This window comes from Panthera uncia, assembly GCF_023721935.1.
Source record: "Panthera uncia isolate 11264 chromosome B3 unlocalized genomic scaffold, Puncia_PCG_1.0 HiC_scaffold_1, whole genome shotgun sequence".
In the NCBI taxonomy this organism is placed as follows: domain Eukaryota; kingdom Metazoa; phylum Chordata; class Mammalia; order Carnivora; family Felidae; genus Panthera; species Panthera uncia.
The window spans coordinates 124542853-124562040 of record NW_026057582.1 but is presented as its reverse complement, the minus strand read 5'-3'; the positions used below and the strand labels follow the sequence as shown (position 1 = coordinate 124562040).

The window sequence follows — 19188 nt, the reverse complement described above, 5'->3', positions numbered from 1 at the left end:
ACTATCCCTCTTCTGTCTTCTGACACATCCTTGGGTTAGCACATGCTGGAAGGCTCTTGCTGCCTATAGGTTCACAGTCCAAAGCTGCCTTCATTCCCCCTAGACTGAACTGAAATGACAAGTGTGTTGATGCAAAGAACACCTCACGGCTGGAATTCTCTATGAAGTTTTCCACCATGAGCATCTTTGCAAATGGTCACCTCCATATGACTTCCTTATGACCTCCATAAAAGTGTGATTCTAACTTTGTCTTTCAATCTTACCATTAATCTAGATGGAAACTGGTTCCCACCTAGGGTCCTGGGTGGTTCGATCCTGGGATGTGATCTTTTGGGACGTGTGAGAAAGTGAATCACTGCCTTCCTGTGGGGGTATTTTACAGACTTTCTCCTAGAGATTTTTATGGGATTTTTATTTTTATTTTGCATAACAAGGAACATTGTCTCATCCCCTCCCCTGGGAGTTACTAGGGAAACATTTTATGGCATCTTCATTGATGGAAAATGTACCACCAAGAGGTCGGGGCGCACAGTTCTATGTGTGTTCCGTGCCTTGCAAACACCCTTGGCAATAACTTTCTCCAAGAAAAACTTGGAAAGTTTTGTCTTCTGTGTATATCAGTATGCAGGGTCTATGCCAAAGCTCAAGGGCTGGGGCTTCTCAGAAGCCCTGATGACAATAAGAGATCATAAGCCTGAAATATATTTTCAGTTGATATTTTAATTTTTCATTGTAATCCTTCCCTTCAGATGTCAACCATCACGTAAATAAAAAGATCTCTGGACATTCTTTTTCCTCTGGTCGTCATTTCTGCTGCATGTAAGCACATGGAGAAGGCATAAAACAAAGGCAGTGTTTGCTCAGAGTGTGTGCTTCGTTCGAACATGACTCTCATGGCCATTCTTGCAATTAATCCTAGATTTTTGGACCGGTGCAGCCAATACTGAAGTTCAAAAATATCGAAGAAGTGATAAAAAGGGCAAATAGCCTTGAATATGGACTCACAGCAGCCGTGTTCACAAAAAACCTCGACAAGGCCCTGAAGCTGGCTTCTGCGTTGGAGTCTGGAACAGTCTGGTGAGTAGAGGGTGTGCGTGTTTCGGCTCTCCTGAGTTGCTGACTTGCTAACTTCATTACTCTTCTGTCGACAGAGAGATGCTAGCTGTGTGTTATGTGCGAAGCACCGCCTTAGTGCTTTGCTCAATACTCATGACTGCCTCTGAGACAGGGACCGTCATCGTCTCCATGTTACAGATGAGAAAATCAAGACACAGAGAGACTGGGTGATTTGCCTAGGGTCACACGGCTAGTACGTGGCACAGCAGAGCCCACAGCCCGCTGAGCAACTCTGGTGTCCGCGTAGCTCTGATGTCTATGTTCTTGACCACCGTGTCATGCTGTCCCTTGGACTTCACTCCCTCTCGCTTTAATTTTGTATTCTGGTTCTAAAAGCAGCGCTTGGTCCTGTTCAAAGTGTGGGTGAAAGTCCCTGCTTTACCAGCAATCCTGCAGATGACATTATCCTCATTTTATTTTTTAATGTTTTTTAATGTTTATTTTTGAGAGACAGAGAGAGACAGAGTGTGAGTGGGGAGGGGCAGAGAGAGAGGGAGACACAGAAGCAGAAGCAGGCTCCAGGCTCCGAGCTGTCAGCACAGAGCCTGGTGTGGGGCTCGAGCCCACAAACTGTGAGATCATGACCTGAGCCAAAGTCGGACGCTTAACCAACTGAGCCACCCAGGTGCCCCATCCTCATTGTAAAGATGATAATGCTGATAAACATGAAAGGGGGCTCAGCGAGGCTGGGTAACAAGACCAGAATCCTATGACCAAGCAGGAGAACTTTGAGGTCAGGGCTGGGTCATTTCAAAGCTGAATCTTACTCCCTTATGCCATAATTTCACTCTCCTTTCTTCTCCCCCTTGACATTCCCTTCCTATCCCAGTGAAGAGCTTTATTCTTGAGAATATTTGAATTTTAGGGGCGCCTGGGTGGCTCAGTCGGTTGGGTGTCCAACTTCGGCTCAGGTCATGATCTCATGGCTCGTGGGTTTAAGTCCCGCGTCAGGCTCTGTGCTGACAGCTCAGAGCCTGGAAGCTGCTTCCGATTCCGTGTCTCCCTCTCTCTCTGCCCTTCCCTCGCTCATGCTCTCTCTCTCTCTCAAAAATGAGTAAACATTAAAAAAAATGTTCGAATTTTAGCTTCTGGTGGGAAGAATGAGAAGACAGAAGTTGAACACACCTGTTCCCATTATTAAAACTTAGACAAAAGTCACTCTTGAGGCAACAGTCTGCTTCAAGTGCCTGACAGCCGAGATGCACGCACCCCAGGTGGGTCTTCTCCAGGTAATCATGAACGTCTTCTGTTCTTCCTCCAGGATCAATTGCTATAATGCCATCTACGCACAGGCTCCATTTGGTGGCTTTAAAATGTCAGGAAATGGCAGAGAACTGTAAGTATTTCTGTTACTGCACGCCCACCAGCAGGTGGATAAAAAATATACTACATTCACAGGGTGGTGGGGACATGTACTCCAGTCCGGTGACCTTGCCCCGTGCTCCTGGGTGGCAGGCTGGGTCAGCTGTGTCAGGAAGGCTGGTGGCCCTTTCCCTCTGGGGCTGCGATGGATCCCTTCCATCCACCATCTCCTTCCCACCTTCCCACTCCTGCCCTTCCCTGCCCTCATTCTCATGCTTCCCTCCTTCTGGCCCCAGGACCAACCTCTAGCCTCAGCTCCTGTGTCCTCCCCAGCACCCACCACAGGTGGAGATGTTCCATAGAAACTTGGCATAGGCTCCTTGAGTGAGGACAGGGGCAGAACTGGAAAAGTGCACTCTTTGCCAGACTCCCACAAACTCCAGCCCTCAGCAGGGGAGATGGGCTCTCTCCCAGGTCGGGCTCTGGTGCTGTCCACCCCACCAGCAGAGGCTCTGGGGACAGACTCTGGGCTACTCTGGCTCCTTCTGGGTGCTGCTTTGGGAGACATACTGCCCCGTCCTCTGTGGTTCCATCAAACCCACTCATATTCCTGCAGAGCTCCTTTCCATCTTGCCCGCTGGGAAGATGAACTCCATGCGTAGACTAACGGACAGGCCTTCTTGTGTCTGGCCTGAGATAAAAGGTCCAGACACAGGGCTGGACAGAGCGTTCCGGGAGTGGACGCACTGCAGTTTCCAGCTGGACGATGCCTTCTCTCCCACATCCTTCGTGGTGGTGCTTGGGGTTTTATTAGTCTTTGTGGACAAACAGCTTGTAGGATCACTCTTCCCAGGGGGACCATCTGTGACAACATGCAGGGCTGCTCCTGGAACATCTCAAAGGGCTCCAAGCTCTTCCTCTTAGTTAAACAGTTTGTATTATTTATATACAAATGCATTACCTCGTCCTCATTTGGGCATCTTCCAGTGGGAGCACTCAAATGCTTCTCCTCAGCTTGGGCCCTATTGGGGCTTTTGGGCAACTCCCCTTCCAGATTCTTAATAAAGATGTTATTATGAAACAGTGGGGCTGGCTTCCCTCCCTGAACAAATGCTTTTGACCAGTCTCCACAGCATTGGGGTCCCTTCCCCTGTGTTGGTCTTTCTCTCTAATCCATTTCTGAGTCATGGCAAATATGCCAGAACCATCTGAACGTCTGAGTAGAGTGTATCCATTGGTGTCGTCCTAATTCCTATGGCTGGTTTTCCCTTCAGGGAACTTCAGTAAATTCTTGGCGGTGAAAACCCTTTGCAGAAATCATGTTTCATCCCCTGAGTGGCTTGTTTGTGTTGTGTTCTGTGAGTCTCTGCTTCATTTTCTTTTCACACCCTCCTGCCCGAGAGAGACATGAGGCCTGGGCCGGGGTCACCTGGGTCCCGGTCAGGGCCCCCCAACAGCCATAGTATGGGTGACAACTGGCATTTGCTGAGAACAGAGTCGGCCAGGCTCTGTAAGAGCACTTTCGCGTGTGTTCATTGATTCCACACTCACACCATCTATGAGATGGTGTCTCATTGTGCTCTGGTGGCTATAACAACACCACAGACAGGCGGGCTTGAACAACAGGCATTGATCTCTCAAGTTCTGGAGGCTGGAAGTCTGCGATCAAGGTGCCAGAAGATTTGGGGTCTGGCGAGGGTTACCTTCCTAGTCCATAGATGGCTGTCTTCTCACTGTGTCCTCACATGGTGGAGGGGTAGGGGAGCTGTCTGGAGTCTCCTTCATAAAGACGCTTATCCTATTCGTGGGGATAACCACCTCCCAAATGCCTTCACCTTGGGAGTTAGGGCTTCAGTGTACGAATTATAGGTGGGCACAAACATTGTCCACTGTAGATGGCTAGTACTACTACCCTAATTTTTGGATGAGGAAACCCAAGGGTGCTAGGGAGGGTCCCTGCCTTTCCCAGGTCACACTGCCCATAAGTGACAGGGGTGGGGTTGAACTCTTCGACCCACCACACCACAAGGCCTTCCTCAACAGGGATGTCACGCCTGTGAGCCACCTGGAATGAAGTCAGCCAGGACATTGGTGTCCTCTACTCAGCTGCCTTCGACCAGTGACAGCTGAGGGCCCCAGCACCCCACACAGTCCTCCTCCCAGAGGCCAGACGCAGCTTCCTGCTGCAACAAGAACTTGGGCCCCCAACCAGACGGCCTTGGATATGGAAGCCATGGCAAGGGTGTGTGGGGCCCACCTGACTTCTAGTGTGCACTCACTCACACCGACTATTGCTCATTACTTTCCTCACCTGTGTCACTTCTGTCCCCCTTCCCCTGCTCTGACTGTGCCTCCGGGTCCTCAGCACCCCCGCCTGGCATGGAGCACAGCCCATGTTTCATCCTGCCACAGTCGGGACTTTTCTCGATATGTTTTTTTGACCCTTGGCATATACTTTCCCAAGGCTTTAGATAAAGTACTTTAACATAATTCCCAGGGAGCCTGGAAACTGACTTGCAAACCAATTTCCATTTTCAGTCGTTCCTGATTAATGTCTTCATGTTGCATCTAGTTCTCCTTTTCTCTGTGCTGGAGCACTGCACGGTGGATTCCGTGGTTTTCCCCACCTCCGGCCGCCTGGACTGGGCTGGCTATCTGCCGCCCACCCACAGGCCCCTCCGGGGGCTGTTCCTGTGCAGGTCTTGGGCTGAAGCCTACAAGTCCTCTTCCTCCTGGGCAGTTTTCTTGGTTGTTGTGCAGTAACAACAACAGAAAGCAACAACAACAGAAATCCACACGGTAGAGGCATGTGGGAAGCCTAGGCTTCCCACCATGGATCTTCAATCCCATTTGTTAGTGGTCACCACTGTTCAGTCATTCATTCTGTTCATGTGTTCCTTGGTTCACTCAGCAGCTGTTTAATGAACACCTTTAGCGCACCAGGCACGTGCTGGGTTCTGAGCACATAGCAGTGAACATATGATCCAGTCTCTGCCCCTTGCAACGTTATGATGAGGTCTACTAGGAGAATGGCTGGGCTCATGGATGGCTTTGCATGCCAAGACAGTCATGACTGGGCAGGAAACCCATTAGGAGACGCCACAGTGGGTTGAATAAGAGCAGCATGAACTTGAACTCTGGCAGTGATTGCAGCAATAGGAAGAACGAGGCGATTCATGTACTTCATCCTATAGGAATGGTTGAATACTGGAGTTAATAGTTCATGAGCTAATGCAGCGTGCTTTCATCATTTGGTGTACTTCTGTTTACTAAGTTGATAAATCCTTAACCACTTTGGATTTAAAAAAAATTTTTTTTGAATGTTTATTTATTTTTGAGAGAGACAGAGACAGAGCACCAGCGAGAGAGGGGCAGAGACAGAGGGAGACACAGAATCCGAAGCAGGCTCCAGGCCCTGAGCTGTCAGCACAGAGGCCAACACGGGGCTCGAACTGATGAGCCGTGAGATCATGACCTGAGCCAAAGTTGGACGCTCAACCGACTGAGCCAGCCAGGCACCCCAACCACTTTAGATTTTAAACAGTGCAACACAATATGCTCACTGTTAGAAATATTTTGTAATCTTTTCTAAATGTAGCACAAAATACAAAGGCCCTATGCATTTTCTTTGCATGCAGTGGGTGTGCATGTGTGCGTTCTTTACTGTTTTCAAATGAAATGGGAGAGAAAGCTACTTTTTGCTTTTGAGAATGGGCTTTGGATACCCTTCCGTCCTTTGCATTAAGCGTCTCCCATGATGGACTCTTGTGCTGTTTCCAAGCGCTTTTGCTATTACAAACCATGCTGGTGTTCTTTCTTGTGCAGAAATCTTTAGGCACTCGTGGGAGATTGTTTTCAGAATAAATTCCTAAAATTGGGTAATCCGCCACACAAAACATGAGCTTTCCACTCTTTTCGTTTGCCTGTCTTTAATTGTGAGGGTATCGAGCGCATTTTTAACACTTACTAAGTAATCTGTGTTTGTTTTTCTGTGAACTGACTGTTCATGCCCTTTGTTGATTTTTCCATTTGGTTGCGTGTGGGTTTTTTTTTTTTAATTGGGTTTTAAGAGCTCTTTGTATGTGAAGGAAAACAGCACTGTTTCTCACATAGAATTGTGAACATAATTTTTTTCTAGTTTGTCATTTGTTTGTGGGGGTGGGTAGATGGATTTCCTGCTCTATAAAAGTTCAATTCAGCATTCTGCATAGGGCTTTTATATTTTGTGTTACGTTTAGAAAAGATTACAAAATAATTCACTCATTCTCATGGGTTCTTGAACTATTTGTTTTAGGGAACTACCAAAAACTCTCAGAGACATATTAATTCAAAATAATGATGTTACTTTCTGGCATTCATTTTTTGCCTAGCACATAGGAGGTGCTCTATACTAAATTATCTCCAATCATTATAACTGCAAGGAGGTGATGATATGCCCATTTTAAAGATAATGAAATGGAGGCTCAGGGAAGACAAAGAACTTGCTTAAGCTACATTGGTCTAAACCAGTGGTTCTCCAACTTGAGCTGCATCAGAATCCCCTGGCTTGTTAAAACACAGATTTCTGGGGGCACCTGGGTGGCTCAGTCAGTTAAGTGTCTGACTGTTGATTCCGGCTCAAGTCATGATCTCATGGCTTTGGGAGATCAAGCCTGGAGTTGGGCTCTGCACTGAACATGGAGCTTGCTTGGGATTCTCTCTCTCTGCCCCTCCCCCACTCGTGTGCATGCTCCCTCTCTCTCAAAATAAATAAATAAGTAAACAAACTTTTTTAAAACGTTAAAAAAACACACAGATTTCTGGATCCCACTTTAGTAGGGTGTATTAGTTTTTTTGTTACTGCTACAATCAATTGCCACAAAATTCGTGGTTTAAGCAGCATAAATTTATGATTTGATACAGTTCTGGAGGCTCCAAATCTGACAGTCAGCAGGGCTACCTTCCTTTCTGGGGACTCCAGGGAAAGAATATGTTTTCTTGCCTTTCCTGGCTTCTGGTGGCTTCCCACATTCCTTGACTGGCAGCCCCTTCCTCTGTATTCAAAGCCAACAATGTTGCACCTCTCTGAACCTGCTTCCATAGTCTCATTTCCTTCTGGCTTCCTTCTCCTTACATTTTTAAGGATCCTAGTGATTACATTGGGCCCATGCAGGTACTCCAGAATAACCTCCCTATTTTAATTTGCAAATTTAATTCCATCTGCAACCTTAATTCTCCTTTGCCACACAGGTGCAGCGGGTTGAGATGTGGTCACCTTGAAGGGGGGCATCATATCAAGGGCAGGGTAGGGGGCCTGAGAATCTGAATTTCGAGCAAGTTCTGAGGTGTTGCTGAGGCTGCTGGCCTGGGGACCACCCTTTGAGAACCCCTGATCTAAGGGGTGAGATGGAACAATGTCTCAAGTCTTCCTAGCGACAGAGCCTCCAGGGGCCACCTCTGCGTCTACCTCTTTTCCTCAACAAGTACACATTTTTATGTGCTTAACAGCAGAGCAAGTGTTGGAGAGGCAGTTAAATCTGTCCAAAGTTGCATCTCAGTTCTGGGAAGAGGGACCGCCCAGAGGATGGCCCATGACGCCCGAGAAGGGTCAGCTGGGCTCTGCAAGACTTAAAGAAGGGACAGATAGCAGAGAGGCTAACTCAAAGGCTGTGGTCCCCCTTGTGTCCAGGCTGTGCTAATGTCTGCTGCCCTCACCGCTCTGGGCTGGCCTTATTCTTCTTACAGCTGGTCCCCAGCTGCAGACTCTGAGGTCAACTCCAGGCCCTCCATGTCTCTGCCCCTTGCACATCCTCAGGCCACATCTCCAGCTCCCCTCCTTGTTCACCCATGCAGGCCCTCTTCTCGCTCTGTACTCCCCACTCAGGGAATCCAGCTCTTTATTTCCATCCCTTTTTGTTCTTTAAAGACAAGCACTTATTCCTTCTGAAAATATTTCCAAAGCATCACACACCAAAAAACGTGATACTTATTTATCTCTTTTATTTATTTAAGTTTATTTATTTATTTATTTATTTTGAGAGAGAGGGAGAGAATCCCAAGCAGACTCCGCACTGTCGGCACAGAGCCTCATGCGGGGCTTGAACTCACAAACCGTGGGCTCGTGACCTGAGCCAAAATCAAGAGACAGACGCTTAACCAACTGAGCCACCCAGAAACCCCCCGAGAAACGTTATATTTAAACTTAACTTATAGATCCCGTTACTTAAACATAGTAATGATGTTACAGTCCTGGCTTCTCCTCTATAAAGTCATCACATTCTGACCTTTTGTGTAGACTCCGAGCTGCCCCCCAGAGTAGTGACCAACCAAGCGTTTGAACACAGGTTCCCACAGAACGGCTAAGTGACATGCCCATTTTATATTCTCCTCTTTTCTGTAATCGCAGTGGTGAATATGCTCTGGCTGAATACACAGAAGTGAAAACAGTCACCATCAAACTCGATGACAAGAGCCCCTGAGGGAACGACGGGCTCCTGCCTCAAACGTTGGACAGCCGAATGTGGCAGATCAAACTTGCCGAAGAAAACGTGCATTGCCCGCCTTCCTGGGTCACTTTGTTGTGGAGACTTTACATCTACTGGATTTGAACGATTTTTCTTTTCCTCTCACACTCCTGTGTTATTGACCATTATGTTGTGTGTGAAATTGCAGTCCTGCCTGGGGGTGGAGCTATTGGCTGTTTCTGTGTTTCCCTTTCAACCAGGTCCCCAGGGACAGTAAAGAGGCTCAGGGTGTGGCCAACGGGAAGTGGCATTTCAAGTATCCAGCGGTCACTTACAAATGTTTTGCCGGCTCTGACTCCAGTAAGAACTTGGAAAAACTCCCGGGTTGTTCTGCAAACAGAGCCCTGCACCTGTGGCTTCCTCAGGGTCACCTGCCCACAGAACAAGCCCCTCCCAGCATTCAGTGGGAAAGAAACAGCGTTAAGTTAAAAACAAAAACAAAAGCAGGACTGTGAGGAGCCAAAGTGGGGAGTTCTGGGGAGTCCAGTACTATGGAAGGGTACTGAAGGTCTTGGGTGTGAATGGGCGTGCGTCTTCAAGGACTGCATCTCGACATTGACCATGGGACTCAGCTCAAAAACCAGTGTTCCTTTTGGAATATGATCGAATCAGCGCCCAAAATGCTTATCTAAAACTATGTCACGGTCGACCTTAACCAAGGCACTTTCTTAGGCAGAGAACATCGCTGGTGTCACCATTGCTGCTAAGGACCCAGTGCTCTGACACTACAAGAGCATAGCCAATGCTAGGATAATTAACTCTCGTGTTTGACAAATCAGAGCCACACTCCGCTTTTACAGAATATCAATTTCTACCTTGCATTAATGGTTTATGATCAGCCCTATGTAGTTTTCTTTTTCTCCAGTTTGGTTATCTGTTTTAGACTAGCAAAACATACACAACTGGAAAGGCCATTGGCCATTGTTTAAATACAGCCTGGCTTTTTTAAAGTCCTATTTTGATATTAATTAATGATTAATTAACAAATAACACCCAGACTCCGTGGAAGACCTGGGTCTCCTACTACAGTGGCCTGAGTACTGCACTAACATGTTGCGAAATTTTCTTTTCCTGTGTGTGCAAATGCTGTGCAATTCCAAGTTTTAAAGCGTTCCCAGATAGCTTTTAAAAAACGAAAACCAAACGTAACTGCGTTATTTGGATACTTTTACCGTTACTAACTAGTACTTTTCTAATGGTGCTTATGTTTGGGAATTAAATTATGTTTGAGAATTAAATTGGGGGGAGGGCAATAATACAATGAAAATCGACATCAAAAGCAGTGTACAGATGAAGAAAGTCCTATGTGAAATGGGTTTATCATTCTTGTCAGAAATAGGCAATACGCTATTCACCTTCTCTGCCTCAGTTAACACTTATCACTTAAACTGTCAGCAACTTGCTAAGTCAGGATTTGACTTCAGACACTGAATTTTCAGGATTTTATCTCAAGCAACTTTAGACACTAACCTTGATAGTAATACATTAGAGGGTTCTTAATCTTCTGTTGTATAATAATGCCTTTAATATGAAATGCTACATTATTTATAATTGGTATAGTTAATGTATCTTTTTATAGTTGTAAGTAAACAGAGGTGGTATATTTAACCTTCTGTAATATACTGTATTTAGAGATGGAAATCTATATAGTATTAGATTTCACTTCTTTTAAGGTTTACTCCTGTGGTATGGTTTTAAAAAATCTATTGGCCTGGGAATTCCGACCCTAACTGCAGATTGTGTTCAACAATGCAACGATGGTAAAATAAAATTGGATATTTGACATACGTGTTTTTTCCTTTAAGGACCAAACTCATTTTAATTCTACGGGTGGCCTCTCTCTTTCTCAGACCTTCAGTACAAAATGGCTTGGAGTAAAGCAGTATCAGTAGTTGAAGATGAAAATTCCATTTGCTGAATCCATCAGGCCACGCATTTAGCCTGCGTGGGAAACCCGCTTGTGTGGGTTTGTGGGTGGAGGCAGGCAGCAAGCTTGGCTTCAGAGGCTGTGCGTCTTAGTTGGTGAAGTTGAAGCTGTCACCTAAGCTGCCCGAGTCTGTTTCGGTGAGGGTGTGATTGTGGAAAAGGGTGGGAAGGACAGCACAGGAATTGAGGGGAAAAAGAATTTAGGGAAAATACTGCATCCCACTTCTGTGTGCACAGGTTTGCATTTTCGTCGCGAGGATCTAAGTGTCTGGGTCTCACCCACCTTAAGTTTCTAAGGCTTTGAACCAAGAAGCTTCAGTCACCAAGTCTTGAGCTGACACAGGTTGGGCCAAGAGCATCCTTTGTTCACTTTGGCCATGAGGTGGCAGGGTGCCACCTTTTAAGAGAAAACTTAAGGGAGGCTTGGATCAGATCTCTCTTTTTAAAAAAAAAAATTTTTTTAATGTGTATTTATTTTTGAGACAGAGAGAGACAGAGCATGAACAGGGGAGGGTCAGAGAGAGAGAGAGGGAGATACAGAATCTGAAGCAGGCTCCAGGCTCTGAGCTGTCAGCACAGAGCCTGACGTGGGGCTCGAACTCACAGACTGTGAGATCATGACTTGAGCTGAAGTCGCACGCTCAACCAACTGAGCCACCCAGGCGCCCCGAGATCTCTCTTAATGTATACACTTAATGTATGTATGAATTTCTTTAGAGACTTTCCATTTCTCAAGCTAAATGTCAGCAGAAAATTCTAGAAAAATGGCCTTTTCCTTCATTTGGTTTGCTCTCTGACAGGAACCATTCTGGGGACACAGACTGGCCGCCATGTGTGTGGATGTACATGCCTGCACTTGTGTGTTTGTGGTGGGAGGGGGCCACCAGAGGTGGGCACATTCTCTAAAAGCAGACACTTTGGAATTTCCTAGATTTTCCTGATAGTGGATAAATAATTTTTTTGATGTTTATTTATTTTTGAAAGACAGAGTGTGAGTGGGGGAGGGGCAGAGAGAGAGGGAGACACAATCTGAAGCAGGCCCCAGGCTCGGAGCTGTCAGCACAGAGCCTCATGTGGGGCTCGAACTCCCGAACTGTGAGATCATGACCTGAGCTGAAGTCCCACGCTTAATGGACCGAGCTACCCAGGTGCCCCTGGATGGAGAATGTTTAATGTCCTTTCCCCTAGCATATATCTGACTTGAGCTTGAAGGTGGATAATAAGGGATTTTTTAAAATTTTATTTATTTTAGAGAGAGAGAGAGAATGCAAGTGGAGAGAGGCAGAGAGAGAGGGAGACACAGAATTCGAAGCAGGCCCCAGGCTCTGAGCTGTCAGCACAGAGCCTGATGTGGGGCTGGAGCTCACGAACTGTGAGAACACGATCTTAGCTGAAGTTGGCTGCTTAACTGACTGAGCCACTCAGATGCCCTAAGGGATTTTTTTTAGGTGTCCAGGAAGTAATGTCTGAGGAAAGTGAGTTCCCAGCTGAAGAAATGACTAGAAGACAGTGTGGGTGGGGTGGTGGGGTAGCAGTCAGCCACAGAAAACAGTGGGAGTGGGGAGGGGGGCAGCAGTCAGTCACTAGGCCTTAAGGAGGCAGAAATGTTAGGTCGGGGAGGTAGTATCCACCTGACTCCACCTTAGGAAGTATCATTCCAACATGAGATGCTGAGAACCCGGGTAGGCAGAGCAAAAGCTAGAGGACGAGCAGTTAGCGCGGGTCAAGAAAGCAAGAATAAATCCTAACTGACCTGTAATAACCTTCCCATGCAAACCCATGACAAATGCATGCCTAACGAATAGAGTTAAATGCTGGGATGCAATCAGCTCAAAGAAGTCCACTCGGCTGTTCCCTACTTTGTAGACATTCCCTAGCCTATTCCCAAACTCATGTAAAAAAGGGAAGTTCAGTTGCCCCCTGCCACACTGGCCATAGGAGCCCGAGTTCGCCCCGGGTACTGGGCGTGCTCTTCCTCCTGGCGCCGCTAGATGGCGGGGCCGTGCTCCTCGGAGCCGCCGCACCGCGATTGCTGCGCTCACTCAGGAAGGCGACGCCACGCCCTGCAAATTATTAGGGACTTTTCGGTAGCAATCACACTGCTGCCTTTTGAGTGTTGGAATTGGGACCGAAGTATTGAGGACAGGATTGCAAAACTGCACCCACCCTTTTGCAAGGGCGTTCCGTGGCAGGAGAGCTGGAGGCGCGGCCTCCTGGGAGCAGAGCAAAGCTGCCCGATTGTGCCCTTGCCAAGGGGCCACTACTGAGAGCGTCCTCGAGTTCGTGCGGGGGTCGTGCGGGGGACCCTGCGGCTGCCTGGCGTTTGTGAAATGGCAGTGAGGGTGATGGCGATTTGTCTGTCTTACGCTAAATCCTGGGAATGTTCCAGTCATAACATTACATGAGTCTAGGGTGAGGGTCCTGCTGGGCTGCAAACCATTTACTTTATTCCAAGCAGGCTTCTCTTGCTGGGGTGGGCACGTGGAGCCAAATCTGATGCCTGCCCGCAGCATGGACGTATGTCTTTGCGATCTGCGTTGGTATAATGGCCGCAGGGGTGTGATGAACATACTTACATTAGGTTGAAACCTAAGAAATTGCCAACATTCCGTGTTTTATCTCCCCCGCCAAAACGCCCCACCCAATTAAAAATGATTCACCAAATAGTGACATCCTCATACACACATCCATAAGTAAATTGGTACATTCATGTGATGGAAGGGGTACAGTTTGCCTAATACGAAAGCTTTAAAAATATGTATTTCCATACCGCCCTATAGTTGTACATAAGTGAATATTCCCGGCCTTTTAAATATTTACTGCGAGTCTACGCCTAACAGCTGCAAGTCTGAGGTTAATTGGCATATTTAGCTCCCCGAGCAGAGCAGAGGGAAAGCTGGGTTGAGCTGAGAACCCACCAATCTTGTCGCTGAGCCTGCCCCGAGACGAGAGAGCAGGGGACCCAAACCTGGAGGAGACCTCGCGCTACAAGAAGGGCTCGCGGGCCTTGCGGCCTCCAGGGTAGGAGCGGCGAATCTTGGCACCTCCGGCTTTCGGCTAGGGAAACTGAGGCAGGCCACCGTAGGGACCCCTGGCGCCCCTCGTGGGCAGAAGCAGCAGCGGCCGACCTTCACCGCGCGCGCTCTTCGCGCCGCCCGCTCACCCGCCCGCCCGCGGGCCGCAGGATTGAGGAAGTGCGTCTGGGCCCTGCCCGGCCCCGGCGCGCGCGGCCGGAGGCGCAGGGGGGCGGAGGGCAGGGGGACGGCCAGGCCCCGGCCCGCTGGAGTCCGCCCCTCCCGGCCCGCGGGCCCAGCCCCTTGTCCCAGGCGCCCGGGGCCGTGCCCCGCCGCCGCCGCCGCCGCCACCGCCGCCGCCGCCGCCGCCGCCGCAGGTAAGTGCCCGGGTCCGCGCCCCGTGGGGGGGCCTCGCTGCCTCCCGCGGCGGGTCGCGGGGAGCCTGACTCCGCAGCCCAGGCCCGCGCTCCGGGCGGCCTCGTGCTCCGCCCAGGTGGCCCTTGCCCGGGGGCCCCCGAGGGTGCGGGCGCGGGTGATCCCCGTCTGGCAGCCCCCCGGCCTCCCTGGCCCGCGGGGTGGGGGAGGGTGCGCGGTCCCGGAGGGGCGGGGGTGCAACCCCGAAACCCCGCGCGGGACGGGGCCGGGGGAGCCGGGGCAAGAAACAAAAGTCGGAGGCTACACCAGGGAGTCCACAGGTTTCCTCCGCCTTTGGAGAGAACCTCTTCCTTCAGCCCGGCACGGGCGGAGTGGGAGCGCTCTTGTGTGCGGGCGAGTGTGAATGCGTGTGCCCAGGTTCTGGCCGATCGTGGAGTGGGGGGGGGGGTAGGTTCTGCTGAAGGGGGCGGCCCAGCGCGCCTGCACCCCCCGAAGAGTCCACGGGACGCGCGGCTCTGCCCAGGTCCGGATAAAACCCGCCATCTCTGTGGCGGTCTCTGAGGGCCACCTTTCCTGGCAGGGGTTCGGAGACGGAGTGAGGACCGGGACGGGGCAAGGAGCGGAGCCTAGGAAGGCTGAGGCCAGAGGAAGATGGTGAGGGAGAGTTTGGGGACCTGTGGCCGGCTCCACCTGGCCCTGCACAGTTGGAGGCCAGGAAATTTTCTCCCCAAACAGATCCGCAGGAGTCAGAGAGGTAGGGAAACAGGCGCCTGTAGTGAAGTGTTCAGCAAGGCTCTCAAAGAATATGCTCTTTTTAGAGTTTGGAGGTCATCCAGCGATTGTAACAAAGTACCCAGACATTAAAGGGACAAGTGGACTAGCACGATTTTGGAAAACATTAACATTAAAATGCCTTTTGTGATTTGACTTTAATTACCTTTGCTTATGTCCCTGAAGAATAAAGGAATTAAGTTAAAAACATACAAACCTCACACCTGATTTGTCCGTAAAGGAGGTTTTGGGGTCAGCCAGACTTTCCCTCCCCCAAGCTTCCACATCTCAGGAAATAGCTCCCTAGTCAACTCAGTTGCTCAGTTGCAGGGAATTCGCCCCCAGCCTGTACCTCCATCCCTTGAATTCAGTGTTAGCAAGTTCTGTTGGGTTTACCTAGGTGTCTGGGCTCAACCCTTCCTTCCCACAGTCTCGACCCTAGCCCGAAGGTATCAGCATCTCTCTCCGGTATGATTGCAATCCTCCCCTCTCCAATTCTTTATTTGACAGCCAGAGTGATTTTCTTTTTTTTTTTTTAATAAGTGAATCAGAATGTGATTTACTCCCAGAATGTGATTTAATGTGAATCAGTCCTCTGCTTAGAACCCTGCCATGGCTTCTCTCCTTGTGATTGGAGTGAAATCTAGGACACCTCCTTCCCCTCAGTTGATCCGGCCTCTGCCATCATCAACCACCTGGCCATTGCCCAAGCCACCCCTGCCCCCCACCAGCCACCCTGGCCCAGCTCACTCTACAGCATGTGGCCTCTGCAGTGCTGGCCCTGGAGTCTTCACATGGCCAGCATGTTAAGCTCAGCCTCTTTCTCAACAACCCTCTCTCGCTGTCCTTCTGGAGCCTCCCCTGGTGTTGTGTTCCTTCTTCATGTATTTCATTTCTCCTTTAATTACCTGGCAGTCTCTTCTGGAGCTCCAGGGACAGAGACCAGTATTGCTCACTGCTGGGTCTTCACTCCTAGAACTAAGAGGTGCCCAGGACACATGGTATAGTGATCGAATGGTGAATGGACAGCCTTAACCCGTTTGTGGTTTCAGACTCCTGAAGGGCTTCTGTTCCCAAACCCCTTGGGTGCTCATCTGAGATGGAGACCACACATTTCTCTGGTCTGCAGCTCCATGATATTTTGAGGCTCACAAATCCATTAAACACATTTTGTAGCAAGCCAGTAACTAGTCAGGGAGACTAGCAGTGCCAAAAGGATGTCAAGGACCATGGACCAACCATCCCTACCAGGCTTCTCATTCAAAGAAATTACTGGATAATATGAGAATTACTCACATGCTTTATTTGCAAGCGTCTTCCCCGTACTGGCAATCCTTTCCAAGCCTCCTAAAAAGACAGGTGAGGAGGTGCAGGTCCTCCTATGTTTCTCTCTATTTATCCTGTGTCTGAAACTTTGTAACTGTCCCTTCCTGACCAGCTGTAAGTTTCGTGAATTACATGGCAGTTCACTCCATGGAAAGGGCCCAATGAAAACATCTGTACAATGAAGGTCAAGTTCCTTTTTTTCTTTTTTCGTTAAGTATTCAGGTTTATTCATTAATGCAGGTATAAAGAACTGGCAAATGAAAATTGGTGAGGTTTTAAAGATTATTAAAATAATTATTACAAAAAAAAATCCTCTTGAAACCCTCTTAAGAATGTATATACACCATGATGGCAAGATAGACCTGTAACTTACAACCATGATTTGTTGCATTGATCTAAACCCAAAAGGAGCAGGAAGAAGCAAAGATCCGTTTGAGGGCAAAAATTGAGCAAAAACTGAGTTACCTCATTTTAAAACTTCTACCTTAGAGTCTAAGCCAACATACAAATTGCAATTGAAAAACTACTCCAGTGGTAAAAAATCCTTCATTGGTAAAGTGATTTTTCAAAAGGAAACTGAAAATGAAAAGGGGAACAAAATGTGCTGGGCAAGGGTTGGCCTAAAATATTTTAACGATTTTTTTTTTTTATCACTTAAAAGCATTCTATGGTAAGACACTTCTGTTTTCAGAAGGAACATCTACTAGCATTTGGATTTTGAGGTGTTCTTAGGTGTATGTGGTAGCTGATTTTAAGAGGTGTTTGAAAGCAGATAGGAACTGTGCCTCTTGGTTTCTGAATGTTACTGTAGGATTTGGAGCCTTTTTATTTATTTAGTTTTTTTAATGTTTATTTTTTTAGAGGGAGAGAGAGAGAGACAAAGCATGAGTGGGGGGAGAGGCAGAGAGGGATGGAGACACAGAATCTGAAGCAGGCTCCAGGGTCTGAGCTGTCAGCACAGAGCCTGATGCAGGGCTCGAACTCACGAACCGTGACCTGAGCCAAAGTCGTACGCTTAACCAAGTGAACCACCCAGGCGCCCCTGGAGCCTTTAATTTAAGACAGAGATTATTTTCGTCTTCAAGTTGATTTTCCTGTCTCAATTTGATTTTCCTGTCTCAATTTGATTTTCCTAATCAGCTTTTGCAATCTACAGTGCTTTGATGGTCTCCTAAATTTTGTCCAGATTGATCATTTCTCCTTGGAATTTTTAGGCTCCCAAACTTCAGACACAGGCTTTCCTATGTATGGCTTCCTCAGACCTTTCACTCTTTAGTTCAGAAAGGTGGGGGTGCATCATGGACGAGTCCTCTGGGGCAGGCTTTCCAAGCTCCCACTTCCCCTGCCTGTAGGAGTACAACCCACCTGGGCCAGGTGCCCGATTTCCAGACTCTAAGATGAGACAGCCCCAGTGCTCTGCCCTCCAGCCTTGATGTTCTGAGCTTGTTAATCAGAGAGCAGCAGGGAGACCCTGCTGGTCTCCCAGGCCTCCCGCTGGTATTGTAGGTAAGAACCACAACTCTGGCCCTGTTGTAGAAAGTGATTCCAGAAAATTTACCTTACTTGAAGTCACATAGCCACCCCAAGAGGTTCCCTGGGTGAGAGGCTGCATGTCTATTTTTAACAGATGGGAAAACTGAGACACACATAAGTTTTGGCTTGAGGTTACACTGCTGATCTGTGACGGAGACAGTCCAAGCCTTTGACATCCAAACTGTGCTTTTTTCCTTTCCATATTGTCTTGGGTATGATTTATATGACCTTGATTTTTTTTTTTTTACTACACTTTATCAGTCTCCATTTCAGAGGTATCTGTCTCAGAGAATAGTTGCTAATTACTTATGTAATGGTTCTAGAAGGTTCTGAGCAGGTTCTAGAAGGTGCCCTGAACAGTATGGGCACTGAGCAAGCTACCAAATAAGGCTGGAAGAGCACTGGGGCTGCCTCATCTAGAGCCTGGAAATCGGGCACCTGGCCCAGGGGGGCTGTACTCCTAAAGGCAGCGGAAGGGGGAGCTTGGCAAGTCTTGCCCCAGAGGACTTGTCATGATAGTATAGACTCTACACCAACACTAATAGAAACACACACATTTCATATACTAATCCCCTCCCCACTGTGCAATATATCCCATGCCAGGCCTGAGCTGGACCTGGGTCTTTCCCTCAAGGCAATGGATGTCACCTGTGTTGGGGGCACCCCCCCCCCAAGTTCAGTGGGAGCCCAGCATGAGAGAACCACACTCTGCTTCAGCATTTACCATAGTTGTGCTAGTTTGGGGCCAGATAATTCTCTGTTGTGGGTGGTGCCCTGTGCATTATAGGAAGTTCAGTAATATCCCTGACCTCTACCCACTAGATGTCTGTAGCACCCAGGCCCTGAGTTGTGACGACCAAAAATGCCTACAGACATTGCCAGATGTATCAAGGCAGGCAAAATGTGGGGCTCCTTTCTGTTATACCCCAGGGTGCACACTGACTTGTCTTCATAACCAGTACCAATGCCTTCTGGAACCCTCACTTCAGGACTGTTGCCTGGTTGCCTCTTTGGGATTACATGCTTGCCTCTGGGCTTCTGGAAGAGCTGGTCCTGGGCAGAGGGAAAACCTTATATTGTGACCAGTTTAAAGTGAGTCTGCCCCACCCCAGCTGGAGTGTGAGCCCCTGAAAACAGAAGCCTCATGTAGTCATATCGATGTCGCTGTGCAATTGACAGGGGTTATGTGTTGACTAAACAATGGCTGAGCCCTTACCAGTAGGTGTCTGTCATTGTTGGGGTTTCTTAGGACTGTTTTTAAGTAGACATGATCAGCGGGGTGCAAGTTGGGGTGGGGGCAGCTCATCCTTTCACTGCCCCCA

The 19188-nt window shown here is 48.4% G+C and overlaps 2 protein-coding genes across 3 annotated transcripts in view; both read left to right on the top strand.

The window, feature by feature from the left end:
• ALDH1A3 (aldehyde dehydrogenase 1 family member A3) overlaps positions 1-10704 on the top strand; it is a 38932-nt gene extending 28228 nt beyond the window's left edge. For both annotated transcript variants that reach the window (XM_049614000.1, XM_049614001.1), the window contains exons 11-13: positions 920-1077; positions 2378-2452; positions 8804-10704. In XM_049614000.1, the coding sequence (XP_049469957.1) occupies positions 920-1077; positions 2378-2452; positions 8804-8876 (306 nt within the window). In that variant the 3' untranslated portion in view covers positions 8877-10704. The remainder of the gene's footprint in view (positions 1-919; positions 1078-2377; positions 2453-8803) is intronic.
• Positions 10705-14063: 3359 nt separating this feature from the next.
• Positions 14064-19188, top strand: part of LRRK1 (leucine rich repeat kinase 1) — a 133085-nt gene continuing 127960 nt past the window's right edge. The window contains exon 1 of the mRNA XM_049613999.1: positions 14064-14238. The gene's annotated coding sequence lies outside the window, so the exon portion shown is untranslated. The remainder of the gene's footprint in view (positions 14239-19188) is intronic.